Here is a 15,588-nt window from a genome sequence, read left to right as displayed (position 1 = left end):
AGTTCCAAGTCCTGAGTTTTCTTTAAATAAGATAGGAGACACTTCCGGATGTCCAATACACGCAGAAACCCCATGAATAGGTGTGATCCAAAAACAGAAAATCAGCTCTGTTATCTGATGGTAGCACTCAATGGACAAGAATGCCCTTTGCACTTGTGTATCCAACACTGCCCCAATGTAATGTATTCTCTTTGCAGGTGTTAGGTTGGATTTTTCCCAATTGACCTGCATTCTAAGTGTTTCGAGGAGATGTAAAACATAAAGAGATCTGAGAAAGTAAATCGCTTTTATCTCTGGCCACCAAGAGCCAGTCATCTCGCTAGAGCTCTGGTCTTCAGATGAGCCATGACCACACTCATGCATTTCGTGAACACCCTTGGGACAGTAGTAAGTCCAAAAAGGAGTATATTGTATTGGTAGACTGCACTCCCCACAGTGAATATCAGGTACGTTTGATGATGTGCTTGGACGCCTATGTGGAAGTATGTGTCCTTGAGGTCCGACTTTACAAGCCAATCCTCTTGATGAACAAGAGGAAGGATACTTTGCAACATTATCATCCAAAACTTCCAGACATAGACAACTCATTGAGCCAACTTAAGTCCATAATGGGACGGAACCCACCCCCCATTGGGTATTTGAAAATAGCAGAAGTAGAAGCCGTCCATTTGACACATGTAAAGGAGAAATTGCCCCTTTCTCCAAAAGCATTTTCACTTCTTCTATCAACACTGGCAAGGCAGGTGTGTACTTTACACCTGTTAAGACCAGCAGGGACTTGAACTCTATCACATAGCCTGCGTTGATTATGTGTAAGACCCAGCGGCTGGATGTTATATGGTGTCATGCAGATGCATAGCTTGCCAACTTGATGGAAGACATGGCAATGGGGGGGGGCATGCTGGTGGACAGACTGGTAGATCAAAGATGCTGCTTCGATGGGTCTTGAGGTTTTGAATAGGACCCTTGCAAATTTCTTGGTTTCAATCCATAAGATTTACACTGGAATTTCTGATATGGTTTATGGAAGTCCTCGTGCTCAGAAGTCTTATAAGTAGATTGTCTCAGATTATATGGACAATATCTAGTAGTAGCATAGGAGTTTGAAGTAGTCATAAAGGATTTTGCTGAGAACTTAGACTTCAATTTCTCCGTTGTGGAATCAGTGTCATCACTAAAAACGCCCTTGCCAAACAGTGGGCTTTCAATTTTATCTTTCATATCAAATTCACAGAGCACAGCCACACATGCCTGTGAATGGAAATAGCTGTGGTCATCATTCTGGATTCAGTTTCTGCTAAATGTTTGGCAGTACTGAGCTGTTGGCACATCACAGACTCTGAGTGGGCTTTCACAAAGCACCTCTTGAACTCATCTGGTGTTAAGGTGGCATGATCCTAGAAGAGATTATCCCAGAGGGAATTATTGTACTCAGCCATGCACGCAGTACAATTGGTGATTTTTACAGACAAGCAAGCAGCTGAATAGACTTTTCAACCTAGCACATCAAGCTTGCACCCTTCTTTATCAGCTGGTGTAGGATAGCAACAGTCAGAGTTGGCAAAGGTAGCACAGTCTATGACCAAGGAATTTGGTGAAGGGTGTTTCATTGTCATCTTCTTGTACTCTATATAGACTTTCCAAACATTTGGATGTTGGTGATGACATTTGGAGGACCTCCCAATCAGAATGGGCTGCCTTAGAGATGACCGGCAGCACAGGTAAAAGGACAGGCTGAGTAGACTGGGAGATAGACAAAGTAATAAACCAGATCTTTTAGGTCTATGGTCTCTTTTATTACAAGTCCTAAGGCCACATGAAGTGCCTCCGCCATTTCTGCAACCTGTAGGTGCTAAGATTTAAGCTCATTAGGAGAGACAGATACAGTAGGCTGAACTGGCAACAGATCAGAGGCGGATTAGCCATCAGTTGAGGTTGAGTCATCATACTCCTTATCTGAGGAAGACTGATCAGCTGCTCAAGCTCCTGTGAGAGCAGTATCAGTAGACGAAACATGTGTTGCAACAGCAGCAGGCATATTAGGAAAATGATTAACTGTAGGCACAGGGTACCAGTTTGAGTGCCCGGAATGGCACATGCCCTCTGTGCAAACAATGGGGTTGGAGCAAGAGAGAAAATAGTGGGTAGAAGTAATGTAGACTGACCCGTCGACTCCAAGAGGATTTGAGGTGGCATAATCTGGGTCGCAATCTGAATGTTACCCAATGTAGAACATTGCTGTGCCTTCCATAACTTGTATTCATAATAATAGTAATGATGATGGTGATGAATGGCCAGGGCATTCCATGTCACGATAACAAAGTGCATCCCCCCCAACCAACTTCAGAAAACAGTCCTTGAGACACTGTGTAATCTTTTGGGGGCTTCCAAGAAGTAGAGCAGAAGCAAGAAGTAAACATTCGGCTGTAGAGGTAGCAACAGTCGTGACATCTCGGGCTGGAGACATCGACGGTGTCCTCGATACCATAACAGGCACTTCCTGTGTCATCATCCAAGCCCTGGCTGAGAAAACCTTTGAAGGTAGAGGTGGATGGCATACTCTCAGAGTTCAGCAGAGACTACACTGTAGAAGGGTCCAAGCTGGCTCAGTGGTGGGCCACTGTGTGAAACAAGATACTGGACTAGATAGGCTTTGGATGTGATCCAGCAGGACTTGTCTTATGTTCTTATTACCTCCAAATCAGTTGTCTTGGTGCTGACATTGAATATTACCAGTGAGTGCTGTGGAGATGAGACTCTCGACACTGAGTTGTTTCTCTCAGTGTTGACAGTGACTGTTAAGGTGTAGGTGCCGGCGATAGTGATCTTGCATAATGATGTTCAGCCGATGTCAAAGGGTACACAGGCATTGACACTGATGTCAAGGAAGGACTTAGTGGTGGATCAGAAACTGGCATGGTATCGAAAGACCCATAAGGGAAGCAATCCCCACCCAGTCTCAATCCCAATGGCAATGTGGATTTAAATGCATGGTGAAGGTCTGCTGCAGATGGAGTAGCAGAGGTCGATGAAAGAGTGGAGCCCCAATCTCAATTTAAAAAAAAAAAAAAAATACGGAAGCATTACGATCCTCATCAGAAGCTTTGTGTAAAAAGCACAGTAAGAATTAAACTATTTTTCTCTCACTCACAGAACTGAACTTCACTGAGGAGCCATAACCATTGAGGTGCTAATGCTTTGGAAAGGAACCGAATAAGATAGCGCTTAACCATAAAAATTAATAAATGCACTGTGTGCACGATGCGGATCTTGACACCACAAGGAGCTTGAGGAATCCACCCGCAGGGTCCTACGCAGGCACAGAACCCAGGCTAATGAATGGCAACAGATCACAATCCAGATCTAGGTCTCTTTTTAAAAAAAAAATTCAGTAGCAGCTCTATTCCTCAACCACTATATCATTGTTAATTATTCATACTCTCTTTGGATGCTTCAGTGCTAGGACATCAACCGTCACCACTTGGCAAATGACCATTAGAAATATCATCTAAGGATACTAGCCTGAGAATATGCTAACCACCACCATAAAAACCTAAATGGGTTAGAGTCTAATTTGATAGTCAGCAAGAGGTTATTCATCCCTGCCCATCTGGATTGAAGAAATTGATTTTTGGCCAATTCAGTTTGCCTCCATGACCTTGTTTCCACATAAAATAATAAAATCAATAATTTTCTGTTAATAACTTTTAGTGGCAGACAAAAGCCTTGACCTAATGTTTGTTGTACCTTAAATGATCACAATTAGGATATTCTTAATGTATGAAGAATATTCCTTTTGTAGTAGAGCTTTACTATTTAGGAAGATATCAAAGGAAATTCAGTGCAGCACCCATTTATATTATAAATCTGCATTCTTCATCACCTGTGGCTGGGTTGATGCTGGCAGCAATATGAAAGTGGCAAAGTGCATTTGATTGCAGTGGAGTGTTTCGATGAACTTCATGTGGATCTTGCTGATGTGGCAAGTATCCTGTATGTGCAAGTGCTATTGATCTTCTTCTTCCTCGCCGAAAGGGCTTTAGATTTAACTGTTGGGAGCAGGAATACTTAGATCTGTTCATATGACATATTATTTAAATGAAGAAAATACATTTTGCACTCCATAGTTTCTCTAGAATTTTTACATGAAACATTCTTTTTTCATTGCTTTAAAAAATAGTTGCATCAGTACAGCATCTTAAATAGAAATAATCATTTACGCAGATATGTTTTACGTCTTGGTTCACAGTAGTCATCTAAGCAAACATTATGTTAATAATGGGCAGAATCCAGACGAATGTCTGTTTGCATATTGTAAGAAAATAGTGCCTCTAATTGGTTTGCAGTACTCTGCAATCTTGTAAGAGATTTTCCAGAACCTATACGAAATTATGCAATGAATTCTGGATTGGTGGCTACTAGGGAGAGGGCCTTTTCAGTTGTTCCACCCCGTTTATGGAATAGCTTCCCCAGTGAGGTTTGCCTGGCTTCATCATTATTTTAGATGCCAGGTAAAACATTTTTGTTCATTCAGGCCTTTAAAATTTTGATTTTTAAAACTGATTTTTTAAACAGTTTTTACATTGCTTTGTATTGTATTTTGTATCCCCCCTTTTGAGATCTAATGAGTTATGTGTTTATATTTGATATTTTAATGCTGTGTTGTGAGCCACACAGAGAACAATTTGTCAAGAGGCAGCTAACGAAGATTAATAATAATTATTATTATCATTTATTTATTTATTTACTTACACAGTCAGACAGGTGTTATTGACTGGTTTGTTTTATCCAGACATTGAGTCCTTTCCAAGGACCTGGGATGGCTGAATTTTATTGTCAACGTTGTTGCTGTTGTTATAGATAGATATCATCGCAAAATATAGGCTGTTCCCAGTAAAGCTGCTTTTTGTAATTGGCTGATGGTGATTTCTGTGGCCCCTATGCTGTTGAGGTGCTCTTCAAGGTCTTTTGGAACTGCACCCAGGGTGCCAATTACCACTGGGATTATTTTGGTCTTTTTCTGCCACAGCCTTTCAATTTCAATTTGTAGATCTTTGTATTTGGTGATTTTTTCTAGTTCTTTTTCTTCTATTCTGCTATTCCCTGGTATTGCTATGTCGATTATTTTAACTTGTTTTTCTTTCTTCCCAACTACAGTTATATCTGGTGTATTGTGTGGCAGATGTTTGTCTGTAGTTGGAAGTCCCATAATATTTTTGCATCTTCATTTTCTACAACTTTTTCAATTTTATGGTCCCACCAATTTTTGGCTACAGGTAGCTTGTATTTTTTGCAGATGTTCCAGTGTATCATCCCTGCTAACTTGTCATGCCTTTGTTTGTAGTCAGTCTGTGTGATCTTTTTACAACAGCTGATTAGGTGGTCCACTGTTTCATCTGCTTCTTTACTTTATTATTATTATTATTTTATATTATATTATTATTATTATCTCTTGTTTACACAGTCAGACAGGTGTTATTGACTGGTTTGTTTTATCCAGACATCGAGTCCTTCCCAAGGACCTAGGATGACTGAATTTTATTGTCAATGTTGTTGCTGGTTTTTATTATTATTATTATTATTATTATTATTATTATTATTATTATTATTATTATTATTATTATTATTATTATTATTATTCAAGCAACCGTTAACCAGTGCCCATGTTGTGCTAGAAGTAGTGCAATGTCTTCTGTAGTAGAATAACTATTCTACTACAACACAGGACATCCATCAGCAGTGTTCTTACACTAGTTAAACAACATTACACTAATACAATACTCATCTGGATCCTGCTCAGAGTTAGGTTCATTATTATTTTTTTTGACACTCAGACAATAAAAGTCAGCCTGAATATCAACTTGAACACAGACTATACACATTTGGTAAGCTTAGTCAGAGTCAGGTAGTTAGATTATATCTTCTCACCTCTAAAGCATTTTTCACGCTTTCCTTACTAGAAGCATTCCTCTTAAAGTTATTAGTTAACTTTACCGACTCGGGCCCGTGGCTGTACCCACTTCCATAGAGCAGACTATCGTTGGGCAACAATGTCTCTGCCCAGAGACGGCATATATTATCTTTGCAGCATGTCAGCAATACATTGCATACAGCACCACTAAAAATAAAAATAAAAATAGCTTAGTTAAAAAAGCAAACTAAATTTCAAAAAAACCAGCAATTCCTAATCTCTACATTTACCTATAATCTATGTTTTCTACACTTTTTCTACAATGAAGTCATTGGTTTTATAGATGCTAAATCTACAAATGCATAAGGGGATTCATGCCAGGAAATGACACTGTATTGAACTAGGGGCTGACAACTAGAATTGATGCATGCAAGGAGAAAAATTATGTATGTGCAATGCAGGATGGGGCATTTTGCCAGTTCTCTATGACATACAAAATATATGTCAGGGATCTATTTTGGGGAGGTACAGCAGGCTGCAAAAAGTGCTGTTCCCCCACTGCATATGTAAAAATTTCTTCCATGCACACATAATTAGTCTACATATCAGTCAGGTGTTTTGATCAAACACTAAAACAGGCACACTACCAATTTCTTAACAGGTATCTACCAAATTGTGCATTTCATGACAATTTAAGCCACAGTAGGCTTGGGTTTTACCCTGGCTTCTAAATACTACAGGTATAAATGTTTCCTAGAACCATGAGTGCAACGTATAAAGTGGCGGACATCCTGAAGTCATCCACATGTAATGCCATTACTCGATGTTGGTGGCAAGAGCAGAGAGTTAAAAGATGGCACAATGTGTTACTGGCAACACTGTTTGCTTTTCATCAGCAGCCACATAGCTCAAAAAATTATTAAATCTTGTACCAATTATCACAGCAGATTTCAGTGTTGACAGATTATCACATGACAAACCTTCAGCCTGCAATGGGTGGGTTGTTTTGATTAAATCAACATACTCTGTAGCAGAGATTTCACATGCTACTTGGGGTATTTTAAAGAAGCAAATCTTGTGGCTTCAGAAAACATCCCTCACTCAACATGATGCATTCAATATTTCCTTCAGTTATATAGTTCTCAATTCAACAGATGCCATTTAACACATTATCAATTTCAATATTACTACCATTTAGAAATGAAGGCCTGCTTAGACTTAGCCCAAAAATTAACAACTCACCATGGCTAATGAAATCAAGTTGTGACAAACAGTAAAGTATTAGAAACTGAATATTGTCAAACATTAAGCATTCTCACCGTGGCATGTATTTACTTGTTTTTCGCCAGGAAAATCCATTAACAGCCCGAGGATGAACCAAGTAAATAAAGGAGAAACCCACTTCCTGTGTTGTGGTTTCTGGTGTTGAAACTTGAGGTACAATTGCTGATTTCCAACTATCAGTGTTATACCACACCTTTACAAGACAATCATCCTGGCAAAGACAAATAATATTGGTATATACTGATGTGACTTCCCATAGTTGCTACTTAGAACTCATTCTTCAACTCAGTCTCAAAGTGGCTACTCAACATTTTTACCACTTTTGTAGAACTCACCATGTAAGATTTGAGAATGAAGTTACCTAGCAATGATAGTTTATCCTAAAAAAAAAAAAAGTGCAAACTGGCCACAATTTCTGTTTTTCATTCTTCCTGATCAGGTCTGCAATTTTTGGCTGCACATAGTAGCCATCTATTATTTTCAGTTATCACTGACAGAGCCCTTCCTCAAAGCTACTTCATGATGGGCATGGGGAGAAAGCTGGAGGCAGCAAAAAAAAAAGTGATTCATGCTGCTTTTGCCTTTCCCCAAAGCCCAGAAAGCAGTGAAAAGTCCTCCTCTCTTGAGTTCTCTGCCCATGCAAGAAGACTTAGGAGGACTGGTTTGGTCTGACTCTCATGCATTCTCCTAGGGCATCCCTCTCCATTTAGAGATCACTGCAAGGAACAAAACAATTTGGGAGAGGGTGGGGTAAAATCTCACTTGGTGATAGTATCTTGAGAAGAAACAAATAGCCACCACCAGAGTTAAATTTAGTCACTTGCAACTTATACCTGAATATAAAATCATATTCAGGGATCATTGTTCTCGATCTGTACAACAGAAGGCTATTTATAGTAGTCCAAGAACTCAACCATTAACATTTTACTTTTGCTACTCTTAATTACTGCCTCACATTCCTATTTTAAATGGCTGCACCCTACAAACTTCTACAGCAAAAAGCAGCATATTATAACTCCATCTGCAAACAGGATGGCATCCAAAATAGGTAAGGCAATATATTTCTTACATCAATTACAGTTCAACAACTTCCTTTAATGGGGCTCCAACCATAGCAGCTATCTTAAAAAAAAAAAAAAAGTTCTGCATTGTGGCCAGAAAGATTCCATAAAAAACCATTCTCTCTAGAAAGGAGTACAGAAGTACATTTTAAAATTGTAAACATCAGATGGACAAAAAGTCTGTTGTACATGGAGGATCCTTAGTAGGGGATTCTAAGGCAACGATGCATTACAAAGCCAGCATCATTTTCCCCAGATCTTCTCTGGCTCAGAATATAAAAATGGGAGTCTAGAACACACCGTCAACTGATCAGGCTGATTCATAGGTGCATGTGTTTAACGCTGAGTCTGGTTGATTGTTGTGAACTATGTGACCACACCACTCAAATATGTTCTAGTTTTGTCCAAACTGTGGATACTAATCCCAGCTCAGATGAAGTTGTACAAGAGTCCAGGGAGATGTGAAGTCTCTGACATAGGCCATGGGAGAGCGCTCAGGGAAACTCCAAGCACATGGGAGCTGCACAATTCTGAGCTTGTCTGAACCATCTTATGGAAGTTCCCTAACATGACCAAATGAAAGCTTTGGCAGACTTGCTATAAACCATCCTCATAAATCACTGTCACAATACCCTTTTCTAGGTCCCACTCCCACCCCTAACTACAGTCCCATGGGACAGGGGATGGTTTACAGAAGTATCTCTTTCAAAACTATCAAAATAAATTACCTTCCCTGCAGTAGCAAAAAATTCTCCGTCAGGTGAAAATTTCATTAGGTGAACTTGGGAAGCAGTACTGTAAAGTTTAAAAGAGAGCATCATGTTAAACATTACTTGATACCTCAAAAGTTAATAAAAACTAGGCAAGGATTAAATATTAACAGAGCTAGAAAATAGATACTTTGAAATTCAGTTATTCTACTTGCTGCAGATGATTTAACACAAAACAATTGATGCCAGTTATGTGCATTCTAAGGCTGACGTTTCAAAAGATCAGCAGATTCATTTAGGATGCTGACCCATGAAACTAAAGTTACAACATGAGATATCCCATGGCTAGACTTGAGTGATGCATATCATTTGATTTGGATCTCAACTTATAGCATACATTTGACTGCATATTATTTCAGTGTTGAGAAAAATCTGCTGAAACTTCATTTAGTTTTAAGCTCTAGCACTTATACTGTCTTTATCTTAGGATGCTATACATTCATGTATAGATGGACTCCATATTATAGAGATGGAACGTATCTGAGAACTTTTAGGAGGAAAATACTTTTTTAAAAAAATCATCTTATAGCCTCAAGGGAAATAAATTCTTCTTCTATACATAAATACATTTTTTCTACTTGACATAAAACGTATTCTGAAAAACATATTGGAATGCTACTATTGCTGTTACAGTCATATGTGGAAATGAGTACCCAGAAGTCTGAATACAAGAAACTTCTAAAGCTTTACTGAAGCCCAGCACTTGCACTTTCCCCCTCTTGGCAGGCACGAGTGCATGTGTCTTAGAGAATGTTAGGCATTAATCCAGCCATTTAATGGCAAAGGAGTGGCCCAGAGAGAACACAGGGCTTCCTTTTGTGTTACTGCCAGTGTTGGGTCGGTGTGCAATGCAGCATACATATGATTCTGGTTTTTCCTCTTCTGGATTTTTTTTAAAGAAGAAAAATCAGAATCATATATATTTCTATGAAGAACTGGAAGGATGTACTAGAGCAAGTACTTTCTGTATCATCCACATAATACACACATGTGCATCGACCACTTCCGGTATGACGCTGACTGGGGCTGCTGGGAGGTATGCTGAAGCCTCACATCAGTGGTTTGGGGCACAGCACCAGCAGGGGGAAAGTGATAGGGAAGTAAAGGCACCCTCCCTGCCTCTTAAAGGCCTCTCCCCAGCTCCCAGGAGTGCACGAACCTGTTCGTGCACTTCCCTAGTGTCAACACCTTACATTAGCTACACAATAATGCTATACTTAATATTTCTTACTTGCACTGCCAAACAATTCTCCAGTCTCGAGAATCTGTTTTTTCAGGATTCACATCTTCCAATGAGTTTTCAAAGTTTACATTGGACCAAAGCTGCAGACAACTGGAACCAATCAAAAGACGAGAGCCTAGATTTTGAAAATGGATACAAGTTAGTCTAACAAATAAACAGATTGCTTACCTGTAACAGATGATCTGGTAGTGGTTCCATACATTCATTAACAGTGGGTTCTGCACCTGCGCAGATCAGCTTCAGTTGCAATTAGATAGCTCCTCCAGACGCCTATAACCACCAGCTGCACGTGACTGCAGTACCCTTTAGTGGTCGATAGGCATCCCTTTATTCAGTTTCTTGAGGGCCAACAAGTTATCCTGGTAACTGTGTGTTAGACTGGCAACCGTATGTACTCCCGTAGCATAATGTCCTTCTTGTAGCTTGTTATAAAGTGGGGACGGACGGGCGGGTTTTATGAATATATGGAACCATTATCAGATCATCTGTTACAGTTAAGGAACCTGTTTATCTGGATAGTGGTTCAAGACATTCATAACAGTGCGTGAATTACAAGCTACCCAGTAGGTGCTGGGTGTTGCAAGCTATGGTAAAACTCTCTTAAGGACTGCCCGTCCAAATTCTGCCACTGCACACAGGTCTAAGGCGTAATGTTTGATGAAGGAGTGATGAGACACCCAGGTAGCAGCACTGCAAATGTCTTTAAATCTGATGCCCGCAAAATGTGCTGCAGAAGTGGCATACGCTCTAGTGAAATGAGCATGTATAGAAGCTGGTGGAGTAACGTTGGTGGTCATAAGCCATCTTAATAAGCTCTACCAGCCAAAAGGAGAGTTTATGTCGAGTTTGAGAGAGACCTTTGTGTTTGCTTTTCTCACATATGAACAGATGTCTTGTTTTCTGAATGTGACGTGTCGCTTTGAGATACAGCAGTGCCCTATGGACATCCAGTGAATGCATTGCACAGTCCAATGGTGACGGGTTGTGGTAAAAGGTAGGCAATACAATATCCGCGTTCAAGTGGAAGTCTGAAACAATCTTAGGCCTGAAGTCCGGGTGTAAACGCATGTCGACTCGGTCGGGGTAGAATTTTATGTAGGGCTCATCTATCCGGAGCACCCGGAGTTCACAAACTCGTTTTGCTGTGGTTATAGCCATCAGGAAAATTGTTTTGAGAGTCACCAACTTCAATGCTGATGATGCCATTGGTTCAAAAGGTGCTTTTATCAGCACTGTGAGAACTAGAGTCAGACTCCATTTTTCCGTTGGTGGTCCAACAGGTGGATAAAGGATATTAATACCCTTGAGGAAGTCCTTACATACGGGGTGAGAGAACACTGTTTTGCCATCCCAGCAGCGATGGCGTGCCAAAATTGCTGCCATATGTATTTTTATAGAGACATTGGCTAGGCTGTCTCTCTTCAAGCTGGTGAGGTAGAGGAGTACAGCTTTCAAGCTCACTTGCCTGGGTACGAATCCCCAAGAGGCTGCGTGTGCACAGAATCTGTGCCATTTTGCTCTGTAGTTGAGCCTGGTGGATGCTTTCTGGGTGTTGAGGAGAATTTTCTTCAGAAACCTACCCTCCATGTGGTGAGATTCAATACCGATGAGTTTGGGTGCAGGATGCGGCCGTGGTCCTGAGAGATCTGATCTGGCCACCGAGGGAGTCTTCTGTATACTTCCCTTGGATAGTCTGAGTAGTTGTGTGTACCACGGTTGTCTTGGCACAACTACAATGGCCTGCATCTGATCTTGTAGCATCTTGGCAATCACCCTGGCCAGTAGGGGTATCGGCGGATAAGCACAGAATATACCCTGTCCACTGATATTGAAAGGCATCACCCTTAGACAGCGTTCCCTTTCCCATCCTTGAGCAATATTGGTTGCATTTCCTGTTGTGGGCAGTTGTGAATACGTCTACTTCCGCTGTTCCCAATGATGCAAACAGCTGTTTCAGGGTCGTTGGATTTAGCTCCCACTCGTGTTGTTGTAGCACCAGGTCTCTGCTTAGTGAATCTGCTAGGCAGTTTAGGGCCCCTTTGATGTGCATGGCGACTAGATGGATTTTTAAAGGGATTCACCAGTTCCAGAGCTGGAGGCTGAAGTTGCACAATGACCTGGATACCATTCCTCCTTGTTTGTTCACATAAGCAATGGCCGTAGTGTTGTCCATTTGTAGTTGGATGACGCAGCCCCCTGTGTGGTTCTGAAATGTTTGAAGGGCTTTGTATACCGCTAGGAGTTCCAGGAAGTTGATGTAGAGATGAGCTTCTTTTGGAGGCCAAAGGCCTTGTGCTCTCTGTTCTCCAAGGTGGGCTCCCCACCCTCTCATGGAGGCATCCGAAGTCACTGTCAAGGTAGGCTGTAGCATTTTGAAGGGTACCCCTTTCAGTAGGTGCACTTTCTTCATCTACCAATGTAAGGAGAATAGCACATTTTCTGGGAGTAGGATCCTTCTGGACTGTGGTTTGGCCCTTGGGCGGAATGCACGAAGAAACCATAGTTGTAATATGTACATCCTTAGTCTCGCATAAGACAGTTGTGGTGCAGGAGGACATGAGGCCTAATAGAACTTGTATGTTCCTTGCTTTTTGTAATGGAGTCGTATGAAACAAGTTGATGAGGGCTTGTATGTGCTTGAAGCGCTCTTCCGGAAGATATGCCATCCGCCACGGCTGGTGGCGGAAGATATGCCACCAGCTGTACCCCGATGTATTGTAGGCAAGTTGATAGTTTCAGGAATGACTTTTTCCAATTGATTTGGATTCCCAAATCTCCCAAGAGTGATGTCACTACATCTATGTGGGCTAGAAGCTGTTCCGTCCTGGCCGTAAGGAACCAGTAGTCCAGGTAGGGGTATACTGACAGACCCTGTATCCTCAGATAGGCTACTATGACAGACACACACTTCATGAATACCCTTGGAGTGGTAACAAGTCCGAAGGGTAACATGTACTGATAGATCTCCGACCCCATCGTAAAGCGGAGATACTTGCAATGGCTTTCCTGTATGCCAACATGGAAATAGGTATCCTTTAGGTTGCGTGGTGCAATCCATTGCTCCTCCTGGAGTAGCGGAAGGATGGCTTGCAACGTTGTCATGCAGAATTTTTGTACCTCAATGTATTGGTTCAGCCACCACAAGTTCATTATGGGTTGCATGCCCCTATCCCATTTGGGGATCTGAAAGTAGCAGGAGTAAAATCCCATCTGGCTGTGAGCCCATTGCACTAGAGAAATGGCTTCTTTTATCAACAACTGTTGCACTTCCTCCTGCAGTATTGGTATTTCAGAAGTGAACATCACACCCTTGAACGGTGGGTCTTCCTTGAATTCTACCGCATAACCTGTTGTGATTATGCGCAAGACCCACCGGTCTGATGTTATATGGTGCCACGCTTAAGCGTAGCTCACCAGTTTGATGGCTATTCAGGCTGGCATCAAGGAGATGTTTTTCCTCATGCAGGTGTTCAGTGATTGTTTTTGGCTGTTGATGTATATGCAGGTGGGCTCTGGCCCAGATCAAAGATGCTGCTTGGTTTGTTGTGCAGCCTTATTACGTCCTGGCTGGTTTGGCTTGTTTCTGGAGTAGAAAGGTTTCCTATTATAATGTTGGTAAGGTCACCTGTACTCCTTGCGGTTGGACTGGCGGTAGAAGGTTTGTTTCCATTGATACTACTGGTAAGATTGGAACCTGGTGTTAGTGTATTTTGGTGTTGTAAATGAGCAAGTGGTTATCTTTGATTTTTTCCACTGTTTCACTGTCTCGGTTTTATCAGAGAATAGTCCTTTTCCTTCAAAAGGAAGTGACTCGATGCAGTCTTTCATATCTTGTTGCAGGCCCATAGATCTCAACCAAGCGTGCCTTCTCAATACAATGGACAAAGTCAATGTCCGCGATACTGATTTTGCCAAATGTTTGGCGTCTGCCAGTTGCTGCCATTGTTCTAGCAAAGGTGGTTTCAAACTTCTTAACAAAGTCTGCAGGTTCAAGAGAAGCATGCAAATCATATAGGTTCTCGCATAGGGAATGAGTATACCTGACCTAACAGGCAATATAATGTGCAATCTTTATAGAAAGGCAAGCCATAGAGTAAGTGCATCTGCCTAGCACATTCTGTTTACGGCCTTTGTCTGCTGGTGTAGTATGCTGGCAGCCCCTTTTAGAAGTTGTGGCGCAATCAACCACCAAGGAATTAGGTGTGGGGTGGTGTATGAGGTATTCATTGTCCTCCTCCTCTATATAATATAGTGCTTCCAGGCGTCTGGAGGTGGGCATAGAGGTTTGGATTATCTCCCAAGCTGACTTGGCAGCCCTGGAAATATATGGTAGCATAGGAATGTAGACAGGTTGCAATCCTGTGGCTGTATCATATTATAAACAGGATCATTAATTCTGTGGTTTTATGTTTTAGGTCTAATCCCAAGACTTGCACCATTTCTGCAACTTGTTGGTGATAACCCTTCATCTCATTGGGTGAGGTTGAAGGGAGAGCCAGCGTGGTGTAGTGGTTAGAGCGCTGGACTAGGACCGGGGAGACCCAAGTTCAAATCCCCATTCAGCCATGAAACTAGCTGGGTGACTCTGGGCCAGTCACTTCTCTCTCAACCTAACCTAATTCACAGGGTTGTTGTGAAAGAGAAACTCAAGTATGTAGTACACCGCTCTGGGCTCTTTGGAGGAAAAACGGGATATAAATGTAGTAACAACAACAACTACTACTACTACTACATCAGAGCTTGGGATCAGGAAGAATGGGTTCTTCTGCGTCAGGCTCCGTCAATTCCGACGCATAACTATCTGTGTCACCACCACCATCATCATCATCATTTGAAGAGGCAACAGGTGAATCACCCACAGTGGTAGATGTCCCAGGGGTGGAAGACTGAACCTGGATTGTCTGTGTGGCTGCTTGGTGAAGTGTTTACCGTGGAAGCAACGCTGGTCTGGGTGGAAAGCTGGCTTGGAGCGATACTGTACATTGTTGTTTTCCTGGTTTGTACAGCAGATTCCTTTTGTACTTCTTCAATATGTAATGTCTGCACTGTGGATTCTCTCTGTTGTTGAGCTGTGTGTTGATGATACTTCTCCCTCATCCACTGTGTGAAAAGAGAGTACTCTTCTCAGGTGATAGTGTAGGAATCACCCCATCCCCCATGGGGCAAGAGGCCGCTTACTGGTGTTTCCCTTGCTGAGATGGATGGGTTTCTCGGTATCAAGGTTGGCTGGACCTCAGTGTCCTGAAACCCTGGAAAGGCACCTGTTGAGTGTGTACTTTCCTGATTGTAGCAAGCGGGCAAGTCTTGTTGAGGACTGTC

At 41.7% G+C, this 15,588-nt stretch overlaps 1 protein-coding gene across 8 annotated transcripts in view; it reads right to left on the bottom strand.

Moving 5' to 3' along the window:
• The window catches only part of DMXL1 (Dmx like 1), a 151,963-nt gene that overhangs the window by 95,848 nt on the left and 40,527 nt on the right, over positions 1–15,588 (bottom strand). For all 8 annotated transcript variants that reach the window (XM_053294358.1, XM_053294360.1, XM_053294359.1 and 5 more), the window contains 5 exons: positions 10,258–10,384; positions 8,985–9,051; positions 7,231–7,406; positions 5,929–6,118; positions 3,884–4,049 (listed from right to left, as the gene is read on the bottom strand). In XM_053294358.1, the coding sequence (XP_053150333.1) occupies positions 3,884–4,049; positions 5,929–6,118; positions 7,231–7,406; positions 8,985–9,051; positions 10,258–10,384 (726 nt within the window). The remainder of the gene's footprint in view (positions 1–3,883; positions 4,050–5,928; positions 6,119–7,230; positions 7,407–8,984; positions 9,052–10,257; positions 10,385–15,588) is intronic.

Source organism: Hemicordylus capensis, chromosome 2, assembly GCF_027244095.1.
Source record: "Hemicordylus capensis ecotype Gifberg chromosome 2, rHemCap1.1.pri, whole genome shotgun sequence".
Lineage (NCBI taxonomy): Eukaryota > Metazoa > Chordata > Lepidosauria > Squamata > Cordylidae > Hemicordylus > Hemicordylus capensis.
This window is presented reverse-complemented; position numbering and strand designations above follow the sequence as displayed.